The sequence below is a fragment of the Centruroides sculpturatus genome, unplaced genomic scaffold, assembly GCF_000671375.1.
Source record: "Centruroides sculpturatus isolate CEXI.00-Female unplaced genomic scaffold, Cexi_2.0 scaffold1405, whole genome shotgun sequence".
Taxonomy (NCBI): domain Eukaryota; kingdom Metazoa; phylum Arthropoda; class Arachnida; order Scorpiones; family Buthidae; genus Centruroides; species Centruroides sculpturatus.
In genome coordinates, this window is record NW_019385557.1 from 98,333 (window position 1) to 115,013 (window position 16,681).

At 30.4% G+C, this 16,681-nt stretch overlaps 1 protein-coding gene across 2 annotated transcripts in view; it reads left to right on the forward strand.

The window, feature by feature from the left end:
* LOC111640115 (RNA-binding protein 4.1-like) overlaps nt 1–16,323 on the forward strand; it is a 62,920-nt gene extending 46,597 nt beyond the window's left edge. Inside the window, exons 9-10 of one of the 2 annotated variants that reach the window (XM_023386114.1) lie at nt 10,472–10,592; nt 15,660–16,323. In XM_023386114.1, coding sequence (XP_023241882.1) covers nt 10,472–10,574 — 103 coding nt within the window. In that variant the 3' untranslated portion in view covers nt 10,575–10,592; nt 15,660–16,323. The other variant, XM_023386116.1, reaches the window with a different exon arrangement.
* Nucleotides 16,324–16,681: the final 358 nt, after the last annotated feature.

Here is a 16,681-nt window from a genome sequence, read left to right on the forward strand (position 1 = left end):
GGTCCACCTTTAGCTCTGATCACAGCCAATTGGTATTGTTCTTGGTATGTATTCAACAAGTTGCTGATACTGTTGCTGAGGAAAGTTGGCCCATGCTAACATAATGACAACTCTAAGTTGGGTCAAATTGGATGGTGGCGTTTCCAAGCTTTAAAGTGGTCTTTCGACTTTGTCCCACAAATGCTTTGCAGGATTCAGGTCAAGGGACTGAGCTGGCCATGGAAGCAGGTTAAACTATGATTGATGTTACTCAAACCAATTTGAGACCAATCAAGCATGGTGACAAGGTGCATTGTCCTGCTGAAAGTGACCATCTCTATCAAGGAACATTACAGCCATAAACAAGTGTATGTGATTGGCAATGAAGTTGAGGTAAGCTGTTCTATTCAGAGATGTGTCCACAAATATCAACAGACCCTGTGTACTCCAGCAAAACATTCCCCACATCATAATTCCATTGCCACCAGCCTGAAGAGTTGTCATTTGGCAGGAGGGGGTCCATGAATTTGTGCTGTTTGTGCCATATTCTGATCCTGCCATTTGAATGATGGAGCAGGAAACAAGATTCATTAGACCAGGCTACTTTTTTCCAGTCCTCAAGTGACCAATTTTGTTCCTGGGCCCACAACAGATGCCTTTTCCTATTTTTCTGTGATACCAAAGGCACTTTTGATTGTCTCCTGCTGCTAAAGCGCATCCTTTGCAAAGTGTGTTTTGTTGTTGTGCATTGGGATATGCTTTGTGATGCACCTGCATTGAATTCAGCTGTAATTTGTCATGTTGAATTGCCCTTCTGTTGCTGTGGACTGTGCGTGCTAATCACATTTCACCTCTCTCGTTCACAAGCCTTTTTCGACCAGAATTGTCCTTATCACTTGAAGTTTTTTTTTCTCAACTACCATTCTCTAAACACCTGAGATACTGTTGGGCAAGAAAATCCTAAGAGTTGTTGTTTCAGATATGCTGACACCAGCTCTTCTTGCACCAACAATCATTCCTCATTCAAAGTCACTTAAATCTTTTGTCTTCATTTTGGCATTAACTTCCATGATAACTGCATCATCTGAAGCTGAGCATACCTTATATAAGCAACTCTGCATTGTTATGTCACTCTACATCACTGTCGGACTGATTTACTTTCAAATAAGGGGTGTGTGTAATTTTTTGGCCACTCAGTATATATTTATTTTATAGTTTGCAGATTATTTAAGTAAATTATTATTATTATTATTATTAAAGATAAAGATTATTATATTGTAGTATTAAGTGCATTTATAAAATTGGAGAAAAGCAATGTTTAAATTTAATTAGTTCACTAAATTAAAAATGACACAGTAACAGGATTTTTTTGACTTTACTCTATTTATAAATCATAACAGTTTTACATACTGTACAAAGTTTATAAATAAAATACAATAAAATTAAAATTTTTCTATATAATAATAATTTTAAGATTAAAACTTTTTTAAAAAATTGTTTTAATTGATAAATTGTTAGGTGTGTTGCATCATTTCATATGATATCCCTTGATTAACACAGTTAATTCTTTGATCCTACTGCATTAATCAAAATACAATATCTATGTTATGTAAAGTCAGCTGGTAAGTCACATAACTTAAAACTTCTGCTGTGTATATAAAGAGATTATTGCAATTAATTTTGTGTGTTAATCAAATCCTGTGTTAAGCAAGGATACCTGCACATTGAAATCTGTGTGCTTTATTACTTTGGAGCAACATGCTAGCCATATAAACACAATGAAAATAGAGCATGGTCTGTGGGAATGGAAATTGCACTTGACTCAGTAAATTTTTTTTATCATAGAATGCTAATAGAAATTTAACTGTACCCCTTATAAAAATGAGAAGTATGCAAAATTTGTTTTTTTTATGATTTTCTTGCACTATGAATGTGAATAAGTATAACATCATGAAAATATAAAACCCAAAACCAAATACTCTAGAAACAATCTATTTTCTTTTAGTGAGCAAAAACACTAAACAAAACAGTAAGTATAGTATTTTATTGATTATTCTACTTTTCTTGAATTTGTATTTGTCTATTTATGCAACCTAAAATTTATGCATTTATATACTAGTATTTATTTTGAATTTAGAACCTGATAAGCATATAGTTAATATTTTAACAGTTTATGGTGTCTTATTTATTTTATTTTATTTTTTTGTAAATTTATTTCAGAGTATTGAGATTAAAAAGAATTATGTAATTAATGGAAAAAATTTAGAAATGCTTTTTGTATAAAAGTAGATTGAAACCTTTTTTGTAGGATAAAGTAGAAACATTTGTTTTATAATTTTGATTTTTTTTTCAAATTGTCTATGTTATGTATTAATAATTATCATAGTGTCTTATATAAACAATATACAATATATACTGAGCATATGTTTATATGTTTTAGTATATAGTAATATAGTTTATTGCTAAATGTAGATGTGATGTAAATCACATTTTTAAGAGTATTTGATTGGAAAGATATTGCTATAGTAAAAATGAATTTCAAAAATTAAATTTATGGTTCTTAAAATACAATATAACAAATAAGGGAATCATTAAAAACATAATAAGTGAAATGTATACAAAACAACTTTTCTGTCAAGAATATTTAAAAATATCTTTGTGTAAGATTATCAGTTTAAACTAATTTTATCATAATGTTACTCCAAAAAAGATCACATGTCACTGAAATAAGATCTTGAACTATTAACAGTGAAATTCATTTCAATATTGAAAAAACATATCTTGAAGAGCAAATGAATATGTGATCTAAAAAAGTTTTTACATTACAATAATAGACAAATTTATATTGATAAAAGATCAATCATTTGTTTACAATATTTACATGATTTTTTTAATGTAGTAAAGATAAACAATTGAACAGATCCTTATGATTTCCATCAATACACTATTAGAAAAACAAATGTTTTAAGTTAATAGCAAAATTTTTAATGCATAAAGACAAAATTATTTTGATATATATTTGGTATTCCTTTAACAAAATCAAAAATATCTTTGTAGAAGCTGTTTGTTTTTAAATGTTTTAATATTTTTGAATTGAGTACAATTTAGCCTCAAATACATTTGAAAAAATTGCAACTAAATTAAGGAAAATTGTAACATCTTTCAAATTAAGTATAAATTAATAAAAATATAAATATTCTTTAATTTCATTTGTCTAATGAAATAAATATTAAAAAGTAGATACAATAAAATTTTTGAACATTAGAAGAAATGAATATATAATTAACAAACATGGCTGATATTAATTAAAATAACCATATTTATTTAGTACAGTAGAGCGTCGATTATCTGACCCCCGATCAACTGTCACATTGGTTAACCGACCGCTTTCTAGTCAGCAAATTCAAATGTCAGCTAGTGATGTGGCGCTACAATATTTGGCTATGTCTTGGTTACTTTAATAGTATTTTTTGTGTGTTTTAGCTGGTAACACTGGCTTGACCATGAAAGGGAGCCAGTATTTAAACGAGGCTTAATTTTCTAATTTTTAACGATACAATAGCGATGATTATTATTTTAAAAAATTTTTGTTAGGCTTAACATCAATGAAAATTCAACATGAAGTAGGTTAATAGCGATATACTAATTACATGGGATATACTATACGAATAATGTATTTTTTCATATTTTTCGGTTATCCGATTTCTGTTATCCAACCAACCCCAGTCCCCAGTTGAGTCAGATAATCAATGCTATACTGTAATTATAAAAGTATAAATTACTGTATTTCTTTGATTCTAAGATGCACTTATTCAAAATTATTTTTATTTGTCCAAAGTAGAAATACATCTTAGACTTGGTCTTGTAATACAAAACAAAAATTATTGTTTGAGTGTCTGGACCAAGAGATGCTTTTTGCATTAATAATAATGTTTTGTTGTACTATTTAAATTGTATTGATTTAAATGAGTTGGTAATGAACATTAACTTTTAAATGTCTTAAGACACTGTTCATTTGATGCTGTAGTATAATACTCTTGTTTCCTGACATTTTATATTAGTTATCTAACTTGTTGTTACTTAATACTTAAATTGCTTAAAAAATTTTTCCTTCAAAAAAAATAATAATATAATTAAATTTTAATTTAGTACAGCTTCTAGAATAAAGGAAATACATTATTATTATTATTAGGTTGTTTGGAAAGTAAGTTCGTTTTTTTTACCACTAGACGGATTAGTCATATTTTTCCCACCATTTTCATTCTAAACCTTATCATCATTATATATTTTGACAGCTAGCATTTTAAGGCTTATTTGTAAAAAACTTTGTTTGATTCTGTGCAATTGTTTATTTTTTGTGTTCCATCAAATGTGGAAGATCGAAAGCATCATTTTCGGCATATTTTGCTTTTTTATTACCAAAAAATCAAAATGCCGTTCAAGCAAGAAAAAAATTGTGGTACATGTATGGAGATGATGTGTTGAGAGAAAGGTAGTGCCAAAACTGGTTTACAAAATTTCATTCTGGCAATTTCAATATTGAAGGTGCACCATGTTCTGGATGGCCAGTTGAAGCCAATGAAAACTAAATAAAGGTACTGATTGAAGCAAACTGCTGAATAACATGTGCATCACTGAGATTAATTACAAGTGTAAATCTGTCTCTGTAATCCAAAAAAACACACTTTGGTAAACGTATCTCTCAGCAATTTCTGGTTAGTAAATTATTTTTTATTTTCCATTGAACTACAAATATATTTCGAGTTGGTATTATGTACTCCAACCCCTCCTCAGTGCTAGTTCAAATAAACAAGAAATATTAAAACATGACCATGTTATACCATAGAAACAAACTAAATCATAAAAAACACTTACATTTCCACATTATGTAAATTACAAAAAAAATTCTTGTTTTCAAAATAGGGATTGGGAGGGCAAACCTTCCTCATCATTAACCTGTATTTAAACATAAAATTGTGCATTCTGTATTAATATACATCTAAAATTAAAACAACCATAACTTCCAATAAACAAACTTCCATTATACTCACAATCATTTAAATTTTTTTACATATGGGTATATAAGACGTAGTAAATAATTGTTAACATAGTAAAAATTGGCATAAAGTACATTTAATATAATGTAAATGTAAGTTGTTTCTATGGTATAACATGGTCATGTTTTAATATTTATTGTTTGTTTGAACTAGCACTGAGGGGGGGTTGGAATACATTATACCAACCCAAAATATATTTGTAGTTCAATGGAAAATAAAAAATAATTTGTGAACCAGAAATTGCTGAGAGATACATCTACCAAAGTGTGTTTTTTTGGATTACAGAGACAGATTTACACTTGTAATTAATCTCAGTGATGCACATGTTATTCAGCAGTTTGCTTCAATCAGTACCTTTATTTAGTTTTCATTGGCTTCAACTGGCCATCCAGAACATGGTGCACCTTCAATATTGAAATTGCCAGAATGAAATTTTGTAAACCAGTTTTGGCACTACCTTTCTCTCAACACATCATCTCCATACATGTACCACAATTTTTTTCTTGCTTGAACGGCATTTTGATTTTTTGGTAATAAAAAAGCAAAATATGCCGAAAATGATGCTTTCGATCTTCCACATTTGATGGAACACAAAAAATAAACAATTGCACAGAATCAAACAAAGTTTTTTACAAATAAGCCTTAAAATGCTAGCTGTCAAAATATATAATGATAANAGTTGTTACAAGACAAACCAACTTTTCCAATGGTAACTCATACTTCTTCAAAACTTCCATAAGTGCATCAAAAATATCGGCTCCAGTGGTTGTATTATACATAGGAATGATTTCCAAAAGTTCTTCACTTATTTTTAAATTAACATGGCATCCGCGAATAAAAACGGCCAGCTGAGCGATATTTCGAATATCTGTACTTTCATCAATTGCAATAGAGTAGGCTTGAAATGTTAATATTGTTGAATTATGCTGATTTCTCAAATTCTCGGCTATTTCATCAACTCTGCTAGCTACAGTATTTCGACTTAAAGTTACACTTTTAAATTTTTTTATTTGTGATGGACATAATACTTCCGCCGCTTCAATTAAGCATTCACTAATAAATTCCACTTCAGTAAATAGTTTTCGATCTGCTTGCGATTAAATGTGATAATATATAACTAACTTTCACAGCAGCTGTATTGTCTTCAACAGATTTCGTGAATACACTTTGTTGTTTTTAAAGAATTGATTTCAATTCCGACAATTTGTCTTCACGAAGTATTGCAACGTATTGGTCACAGTTTCTTTTATGATTTCTGTCATAGTGCCTTTTAAGATTATATTCCTTAGGAACTGAAATAGAGTTTTTACATATCAAGCATAATATTTTATTTTTGTCTTGGACACGAAAGTTTCCATTTTTCTTGAAAATCATGATGTTCTTCTTCAATTGATCTTTTCTTACTCGTTGTTCTTGAAGTTTGATTACATTTTTATTAAATAAGTTTCTGGTTTAATTTGAATAAAAACCAAAATCCACTTTAGAGTTCAAAATATCATTCGCAAATGATTGAACACCGCACTTTGTAATGACTTGTACAAATGTGATGTTCGTAGCGATATGATGATACTCTGCAAACAAAATAACACAAAAATTACGAGTTGCAGATTTCTTTTTTAACAAGTAATTTATTCTCGGCTTAAACCAGTTCTTTATCAGTTGATCTCAACTTACAAAGCAAAACTGGAATATTATACAACGGGCGTTGGACCCCTTTTTCTGAGCAATCAATTCCACGCGACGCGACAAATATCCGCGAGTTGACTTATAACTATAACTTATAACTAAAGAAAAAGAAGAAGAAAAAATAAGTATCTAAGAATAGTAAGAAGGAGAAGGAAATACCCAGGATTTTCGGCTTCGTGGTCTTGAATGGGTCACCGTCTCATTCTTTTCTTTGAACAGTTCTTTCTCTGTTCCTTTCTTCTCTACACCTCAAACTTGGTGTCCTATCAATATCTTCATTTCTAAGTTCTTTTATAGAACTTATTGAAATATGAGCGGCTCCACGTAGTCCCCAGCCTCTCTCTTCAGACCTGGGGCCATATTCTGGTCACTGTCTCTGGTTTGTCGTCTCTCGCAATCCGGTCGCTAATTGGCTAATCATTTGGATTAGCCAATCAGCAACCAGGTTGCGAGAGACGAGAGACCAGAGACAGTGACCAGAATATGGCCCCTGAAGCAATACCTTTGTACAGTACGTTTTCTCTCTCTGGAATTCGAGACAAAAGTGTCTCACCCCTGGTTCCCGTGAACCCAGGGCCTCTGCTCTCCTTTGTTTCCCCAGTCCACTTCTCAGAAACGGTGACCTCACCCAAGGGAAAAAGGGTTGGAAATGAAATTTTTAGAACAGTTAGAACAAAGAACAAAGAAAGATTCCTAAGCCTAACATAATATAATAAAATATGTACAAGTATACAAATATCAGTATGGCTGACGGCCACACAAAGACGTGTCGTGCGTCGGATTAGATCGCTCTGCCATCTATCATGTCTCTAATCGTCTTGTGTTTTTATCTCCATTCGGCTTCGCCCGCCGCTTTTCATTTGCCGCCTCACGTCAGCGCGCAGCGTCCCAAGTGATCACGCAACCACATGTGGCGCCAGCATCAACCAAACAGTTCAAAATTTCCAACTTCAAACATCAAAGCTTGATATTTAAAAATTTTTTTAAAGTCTCGGAGGGCCGCAACCTATGTATTGGTGGGCCGCATGCAGCCGCGTGTTTGACATGCCTGCCATACAGCAAGCCATTTATATATCACTGAGATTAAATTTGTCAAATTGAACTGTTTATGATTTCTTGAAACAAATTGGTTTCGTTTCAAAGCTTGATATATGGCTTCCACTTGTTCTTAAAGAGATGCTCTCTTTGGTGGGATTTTAAGGAATTTTTTTTTTTTTGAGCTTTTACTAGACAATTTAACAATTGAATCGAAAGTGTACTGCCATCGAGTAAACAAATTGAGTAATATCATCAAACAGAAAAGGCAGCCAGAATTGATCAACAAAACAAGTGTAGTATTTCACCACAATAATGTCAAATTTCACACAAGTTTGGTAACTGGTCAGAAACTGTTATAACTTAGATGGGACATGCTATCACACCAACCATATTTGCCAGATTGAGTGCACACAGATTATTACTTGTTCCAGTCTATACAAATTTTTTTTAACTGTAAGACATTTACTTGAAATGACAATGTCAAAAATCACTTGGATCGATTTTTTTTTTGTAAGCAACGATCAAAACTTTTATGAATGTGAAATCATGCTACTACCAGAAATGATGGCAACAAGTATTTGACCAAAATGGTTAATATATAATTCAATAAAATATTTATTTATTATAAAAATATTGTTTTTTCCACGGGAAAAACGAACTTACTTTCCGAACAACCCAATATATTAAATTCTTATAAACTGATAATGGTTAATTATTTTTTGTTGAAAATTTCATTTTAAAACTAAACATAGATTTTGATCTTAATCTATAGATATTTAAAAATGATTGGTTTTTCTTTTAAAACAAATATTTATAAAACAATAATTTTACTGTTTACTTTAAACAGTAAAGTAAACAGTTTATTGTTTTCTTTACTGTTTTCTTTACTGTGATGGATATAGTATACAGCCTTTACCATAAAATGATATACAAGTGCAAGAATGCTGCTAACAATTGCTCTGCACCACAAAATACAAATATTTCTAATTAAAAAATTCATCAAACAAATTTTAAGACCATATATATTATGAGGTGGTATCCAAAATATTCTGGGCTGAAGCTGTTATGTCTAAACCAGTTGTAGTTCTGCAGTGCCCCCCTAGATGATAGTACTAGCTCATGTGAATTAGCATACCAACTGACTCAGCTATATGGAAGTAGCTAGTAGTGGTAATCATTTGATGTCATGCACATTGTCTAGCAATTTTTAAGATAGATGTGAAAATTTTAGAACTTGATTTTTGACTGTTGAACATCTTACACATCAATTCTTTGATGTTTTCTATTCTTATCCATTCAAATACTGGCATTTATTGCACTTTGAACAGGTACTGACGCATCCAAGAAATTACATATCGTGTATGTTTGAATGAACATGTATGCTTGCAATTACAGCTATTACCAGTCAAAATCAGTAGTACTGTTTATTTTTGACTAATATAAATATACTTAATACTTTCTATACATGATATACATTTATCTTGATGAAAAAACTATTACTTCAATATAAGCTTTAGCCATAGGCTATCATATACGAGGGGGCTTCAAAAAGTTTGCAAAAAAAGGATAGTATGAAAAAACGATTTCAATTATGATGCTTATTTTTCAATATATGCTCCATTAAGGTCGATGCACTTCTGAAAATGTTGATACCAGTTGTGAGTAGAACTGATGGTCTTATGATCTGAACCATGTCAGAGCAGCTCTTTTTACATCTTCAACTGGCAAAAAATTTGTACCTTTTAGCGACTTATCCATTTGTAGGTTGTTGACTTCTTTGGAGCATTATCACTACAGACTTGTTCCAGAGCAGCAATGATTTGCCTATTCTCCCAACCAAGTTTCACCATGAACTTTGTTCTGGTTTCGATTTTGATGGTTTCCGTGTTGCTTGAATGGTGCCTGACTTTCAACCAGTGGCGGTGCATTCTTAGCTGCATTTAAGAGTTCATGTTTGAACATGTTATAACACGGTACAAGAATGTTCAGGTACATTGAAATCAAAATCCTTTTAACAATTTTTAGTTATGGACTTTTTCCACAAACTTTTTGAAGCTGCCACATACTATATCCACATTTTAGTTATAGCCTACTTATAGCTTACTATATTTGGGATTGATTTATGTGGTGGATAAAGATATAAACAAGAGTTTTGAACTGTAGACTGTAAGGTTGACTTATAGGCTGGCATATACAGTAAATTTTTCTATTTGTTTGTTTTTAAATATACTAAAATTTTCAAATAAATGATAAACTGTTTTTATTTTCTTTAATCATTTGGAATGTAGTTATGAAGATATAATTGAATCAAATACACTAAAGAAATTAATTAAATATTCTACAAAGATTTTAATAATAATAATAATGTTTATTGATTTAAATTTAAATTTCTTACAAAGAGATTTTAAAATCGTTGGATATTCAAAATAAAAAATGATTTTAACTATCCAATAAATGTTAGAAAAATTTTTTAATTGATATGGGAATTGGTTTTATTACGTTGTTAACATTGATCAATTTTAAAAAATGAATAATTTTCTGTTAATTTGAGATTTATTAGTCAATTTTTTGATAAGATTCATCTAATTATTAAACTAATTATTTAATTACTAGTTAAAGATATATCTATTAATGTTTTCTTAGCAATTCTAAATTTAAAGATCAGTAAATGAACCAAATTATAATTAGCATTATTTTGAATTTTCTTGCAGATGGAGTTACCAGAGTTCTTATCCACAAACGACAGATCCAAATGCAGATCCAAATGCTGCTTGGCCAATAGCTCCTGGTTATGAAAATCAGATGAATATGTAAAATTCATCTTTAAAATAAGTAAGTAAAGAAAATATCAGTTGATAAGTAGTGTTTAAAAGATATAGAATTAAGAAGTTTGATCTAAATTTGTGTTTAAAAATAATTATTTTACATGTAAACGATAAAAATTAAATAAGTCTATTACATATGAAATTTTTATTTTATTTAAAGATATTTCAGAAATCTTTTCAGATTATAAGTATTATTAAAGTTTATTAATAATTTTAATTTTATAATCTAATATGTAATTTTTATATAAATATCAGTTTTGATTACTTTTAAAGTTTTTATCATAATTTGTTTATAAAAAATGTTTTTGTAGGTTGCAAGTTGGTTGGTCATATTTTAAACTTAAGCCAGAAAAATTTTAATACAGTCCTAATATTAAATATTTAATTTATAGTCATATTGTAAGATTTTTGATTTCATTATCCTTTTAGTACAATCTACACAGAGCATTCAGATATAAAAGTTTATTATAAATAATTATGTAAGCTACATTATTACAATAAAGAAAACATGGATACTTTATAAAAATGCAGTTGCAAAAAATTATACATGAGGATCACTAAATCATATAAATTGTGATGTCAACTGTTAATTTCCATCTTATAAACATTTGCAATTAAACCCATATTCATGATATAAAAAGTGAATATGTATAAGCTATATAAATTTTCCAGGTATTTAAATTTTTACTTTAGAGAAAGATGTAACTGGCAAGTGTTTCTTTCAGTTTTCTTCCTCTTAAGGTGATAACATGATCTCTCCATTATCAATATTAGTTTATTTGGACTGTCAAACTCCAATAAATAAACTTAAATTGCAATATTTATGGTGTAAAAAGTTAATAGCTAAAAGAAGAAAAGTAATATTCTTTTGAGTTAAAGTTAACCAGTTCTAATTCAGCTGCATAATTGTAACTCAATACTACTTGCTGAAAATTAATGGTGTTGAGAAGTTTTTTAATTTTCAGTATAATAATAATTAATAATCAATAGAAAGTCGTTATTAGGTAACCTGAATTGATTGGACTCTATAGTATTTAACTAGTTGTTTACTGATGGAATATAAATTTCAAAAATCACTTTTTTCTTTGAATTAAAAAAATTGATCTGTATAGTTTACCATTAGTTTTTCTTGCTATAACATGAATAAGTCTTCCATTAGAACTGGGAAAAGAAATAATTGTTTAATGTTCTCTCTTTAGTTTTTTCAAATAATATAAGCTGTGTGAATTTCTGTGTTGCTCAGCTATAAGTAATTTTAAAATATGAAAATTTTGAATTCCATTGTCTGTAATCTTAAAACTTGTTTCTAGTTTCAGTATGTTTGTTTATATACAAGGTTACTTAATTTTCAAGATTTTCAAAAACTTCTGAGGAAAAAATTTTTTCTGATTAAGGAAAAAAAAAAAAGGAATCTGTACAACTTGTTATAGATTTGTGGTAATCATTTATAATTTTATATATGTAAATGAGAGAAACATCACATCGATCAAATGGACCTCTTACTGTATGAACATAAATTGAGTTCTTTAAATGACAGTGCAGCATGTGTATTTGAAGATGGCAAATGATTAAATTTAACTCACTGCTAGTGTCACTGAATCTGATTAAGTCAGAAAACCATGCTTCTCAAACTACTGACATATTAAACACTGAACTACTGAATTCTACTCACATTGGCAAGTATTCTGGTTTGCATGTATTTTTCTCTCAAGTGGTGTACTTAATACAGTGGAATAAATTTAGCTCTGTATACTTAGTAATATTTTAGTTAGTTGGTTATAAGTATGGTAAAAACATACATAAAACTTTTGAGTTATTATAGGCAATCTTCTGGGACTATTGGTGTGGAAAATAAATTTATGCCACTACCTGCTGACATGCACCCTACTTTTTTAAACTTTTTCTGCCCTATGGGCATTTAGGAGTGCCCTCTTTTGCAGGCCCATGATGGGTTCAGACAGGCACACAATGGGGCAACTGGCTGGTGAGGGATGGGCCCAACATATCCGAACAGACCCTGAAAAATTCATGGGGATTTCTCAACATGTCCGGATTTGATCTCGGGTCCCCCAGCAGTAGGCTGCCACCTTGATTGCTCGGCCATCTGGCCGTCATGCACCCCACATTAAATGAGATCATAGTATTTAATTTAGTTGAGAGAATAGAGTTTGTTATAAATTCTGTGTTAAAATACTCTTATTAAATGCTGACTTGGGAATATGTAATCAATCTTTCTGTTGATTTGCAATCTCAAAAAAAAACATTGTTAAAATAATTTTGTTGTGCTGATCTTAATTTACAAGCTTGTTTTACAAAATTCATATTTAATTTTTTTCAATCAATTTTAATTTAAATAATATATTGATACAACTTTGTTTTGACAGTTGTGTTAAGTAAATATAAGAACATAAATGAATACTGTAGATTAAATTTTATAAGGAATAGCAACTAAATTTTTGGCTACATCAGTGAAAAATCATTTATGTATTACAACTCTGTTAGCCATTGGCTCAACACTATTCACCTATACAAACTGAAATTTAAGGACTCCCTATTACATGAAAACCAACATTGAAATATTTGATGTCACTTAACAGTATCATTGATATGTACAAAATCTCTCACACACAAGAAATATTCAAATTTTGGAGGAAAAAATCAGTCATAGGATAAGTCATTTGCCACTTTTTTAAAATATCATCAAACATAAGCATAGCTAAATAATGTATTATCATGCAGTGTTATCTAAAAGAGTTGCTTTATAGAATTTTGGAAGCATTATTGTTGACACATTTCATGCATAGACTGCAAGGGCTAAAATTGAGAAAATGAATATTAAATTGATGGATAATTCCCTAAATACCCAACATCATACTAGGTAACATTTTTCTATTTATTGAGAAAACATTTCAAGAATATGGATTTACTTATTTTATGACTTACATATATTCATGAATATTTATGGCTTATGTATATTCATGAATATTTTTACTGACAACTGGGTGGTTTGAAGCCATTGTCTCATGCTGTTGCTCTGAGGACTGGGATTGAATCCTGACAAGCAAGCAACTTCAGGAATTTTCGTGGGTTCTTGGAGTTGTTTGTCCTGAATCTGTTGGATATGTCCATCACCACTTTGCTACAAAATTGTGGGCCTGGCTGAACCCATAATTGGTAGAATTTAAAAAGATGCACTTTAAATATACCAGTGTTTATGCATGCATGCATACACACAATTTATTTTCATTTCTGACGCTCTTCTTGTGGGTAACTAAAGTGTGATTTGTAATAATCATCACAGAACAAATAAAGAATATGTATATCAGAATGTATAACATCCTAAAGTAGACTTGGGTCAAAATTTTCAAAGGTTAATGTCAAGATAGGGATAAATGTTTCACTAGAATACATAAGTATTGATATAGTGCAGTGTTTTTCAACTGGGGGTCGCGAATCCTTACACGGGGGTCGTGGGTAAAGTAAAAAGACAAGTGTTTGTAGGTCCTACACTACATTAAAAAAAAACTACAATTTCAGCGAGAATTACGGCCCACTCCAGAAAATGATAGCTGAAAAAGTGTTGAGCTGATTTGCAAAAAGAAATAAAAAGTAGAAGCTGAAAATTCTAATCCTAAAAAAAAAGATCAACAGCTCCCTGTGCCCAACATTATAATTAAAGGAAGTTTCATACTTTGTGTGTGTTAAGTTATTGTCGATTCTTCTGAAATTTTCATTTTAATCAACAGTTTGTCTCAACAGAAAGAAAATTAAATACATAGTTTTTAAAATCACTGATATAGTTTTAATATGGCCCTAGAGGGGGTCGCCAGAATTTTTTAACTTGTAAAGGGGTCGCGTATTCAAGAAGGTTGAAAAACACTGATATAGTGAATGATTCCAGTATAGTATTTTCAAAAGGACGGAGCTAAGAATCTATTGTATTTTGAAATTAGTGGCGAGTTTTATTTTAAATAAGTACTTAATTCACTTGAGATGCAATCGTGTTACTTCAGAATATCCATTGTTTGAAGATTGAGTTGAGCATATGAGCACGATTTGGAATTTTTAAATACAGTACTGTACAGTACATATAAATTGGGCCGACCTTCGTTAGGATGTATTTAAACAAAAATATGTAATATATTCGATGTAAATGTTTATTATCGGGAATTTCACAACTGACGAATATTACGAAATTTCTCAATATACTCGGAGTATTTAAATTTCGTAATCATCAACAGAATTATAAACAGAAATAATTCATTGATAAGAGAAATTAAATTTTGAAGTCTTCATTTCTTAAAATGTTTTAGTTATAACATCCTAGACTATTATATTGTATAATTTTTTCCCAGGAATTAGTTAATTCGCTGTAGGTAAGTATGAAGTGATAGAAGTGGAAATCTAAAAATTGATTTTTTTATTAGATAGGTTTTGAATACACAAAAGGTAAGATCTTGATATAATTGTATTTTGCAAGCTATAAAATTGGTTGACACAATTTCAGGAAGCTGGAAATGATTTCTTCTTATAATAATAATTTGTACAATTAAATTTGTTATAATAAAATTATATTTTATGAAATATATCTACTTATTATAAATTGAATTTTCTGATTATTGATGATTGAGAAGACAAAACCGCTTCAAATCGATTTTGAAACAAATCGCCACCGAATACATTATTTTTGGCGTATTTCCGTAATCGATACTTTACGTGTAATTTAAGAACGTTTCATTAGTTAATGAGCTGTTTTGTCCTCCATTTATAGATTGGCAGTAATACGAAACGCTGAATCTACGAGTTGGATGAAGCATTATGTAGTCGTTATAATTATTGGGAAGCAAAAGTTTGTCGTGAAAGTAATTACCGAAATCTTTCGAAGAGCCGTTAGAATCCGAACTCTCGTAATACATGTTTAGAACGAGCGTGTCTAACCGCCTTAGATGAGTAACCGAACTTTTGTCTCCCAATTCAGAAAATGACCTATTTTAGTGATGTAGTTCCACAATACGTGACTCCATAACGTATCTAATTATATCAATCGTTCCTTGATCCGTTCTCGTTCCTATAGCGACGACCGTGCACCGCCTCTTCGTTTCCCACGTCCGAAGGTTTTCCGTCGCGACTGAAGATATTACCCGTACGAACAAACCGAAGAATTTCGTCTCCGAATAAGTAACCGTCTCCGCAGACTTCTACCGTTTGATGAAAAACAGTTATTTAAAAAAATAACAATAATAATTAAATAATTAACGAAACGTAAATCTGGACTTTTTAACTTTTCGAACCGAAAAATTGCGACTAAATCATCGGTGTTCGTCGTTGTCGTCATTATTCATCTTTTCATATAAACATTGAAGTATTCGTGTAGTCGTCTCTGTAATTTCAGCGAAGTGTGCTGCTAATTCGGGTAACACACCGAATAGTGTAGTCGTACGAGCCGATGTTATGTTTTCAAGTCACTTATTTCTAAAAAGAAACCACTTCGGACGATGAACCGATATTCATGTATATCGTCTAATATCTAGGTAAGTTTGTGTATTTTTTGGATGCAACCGAGTGCGATTGCGTCATAACTCATTTTAAAAATGTGATTGTATGTCGTCAGTTAAAACCCGTTTGCCTTTGTATAATGCTTCTCGTTCGAACGTTATGTTGGGATATGGTAGTATAGGTTGTTTTAATGCGACTATTATCTTTTAACAGATTTCAATAAAAGATCATGAAAAAGGAAATGCTCTATTACGTTGTAATTATTTTTCGACCAGAACACTAACATAGAAAAATTTACTGATAGTTTAAAATGAGTTATAGCCTAAAATACTTCAAAACCAAACTACATTATTCTTAATATCAATAATTAAAATGATAAGATTCGTAATAAGTAAATAGTACGAACATATTTATTTAACAATCTTTTTCCGTAAAAACGCTACCAGTCACACTTAAAACAGTGATTCCCAAACTTTTTTAAGCCCCTTCGTTCCATAAAGTTATACCCACCGCTCCCTAACCCATTTTCCTTTGTGTGAGAATTTCTTTTGGAAATATTCTTAGAAAAACTTCTATGAACCTCACACTTTTGTGTCCTTA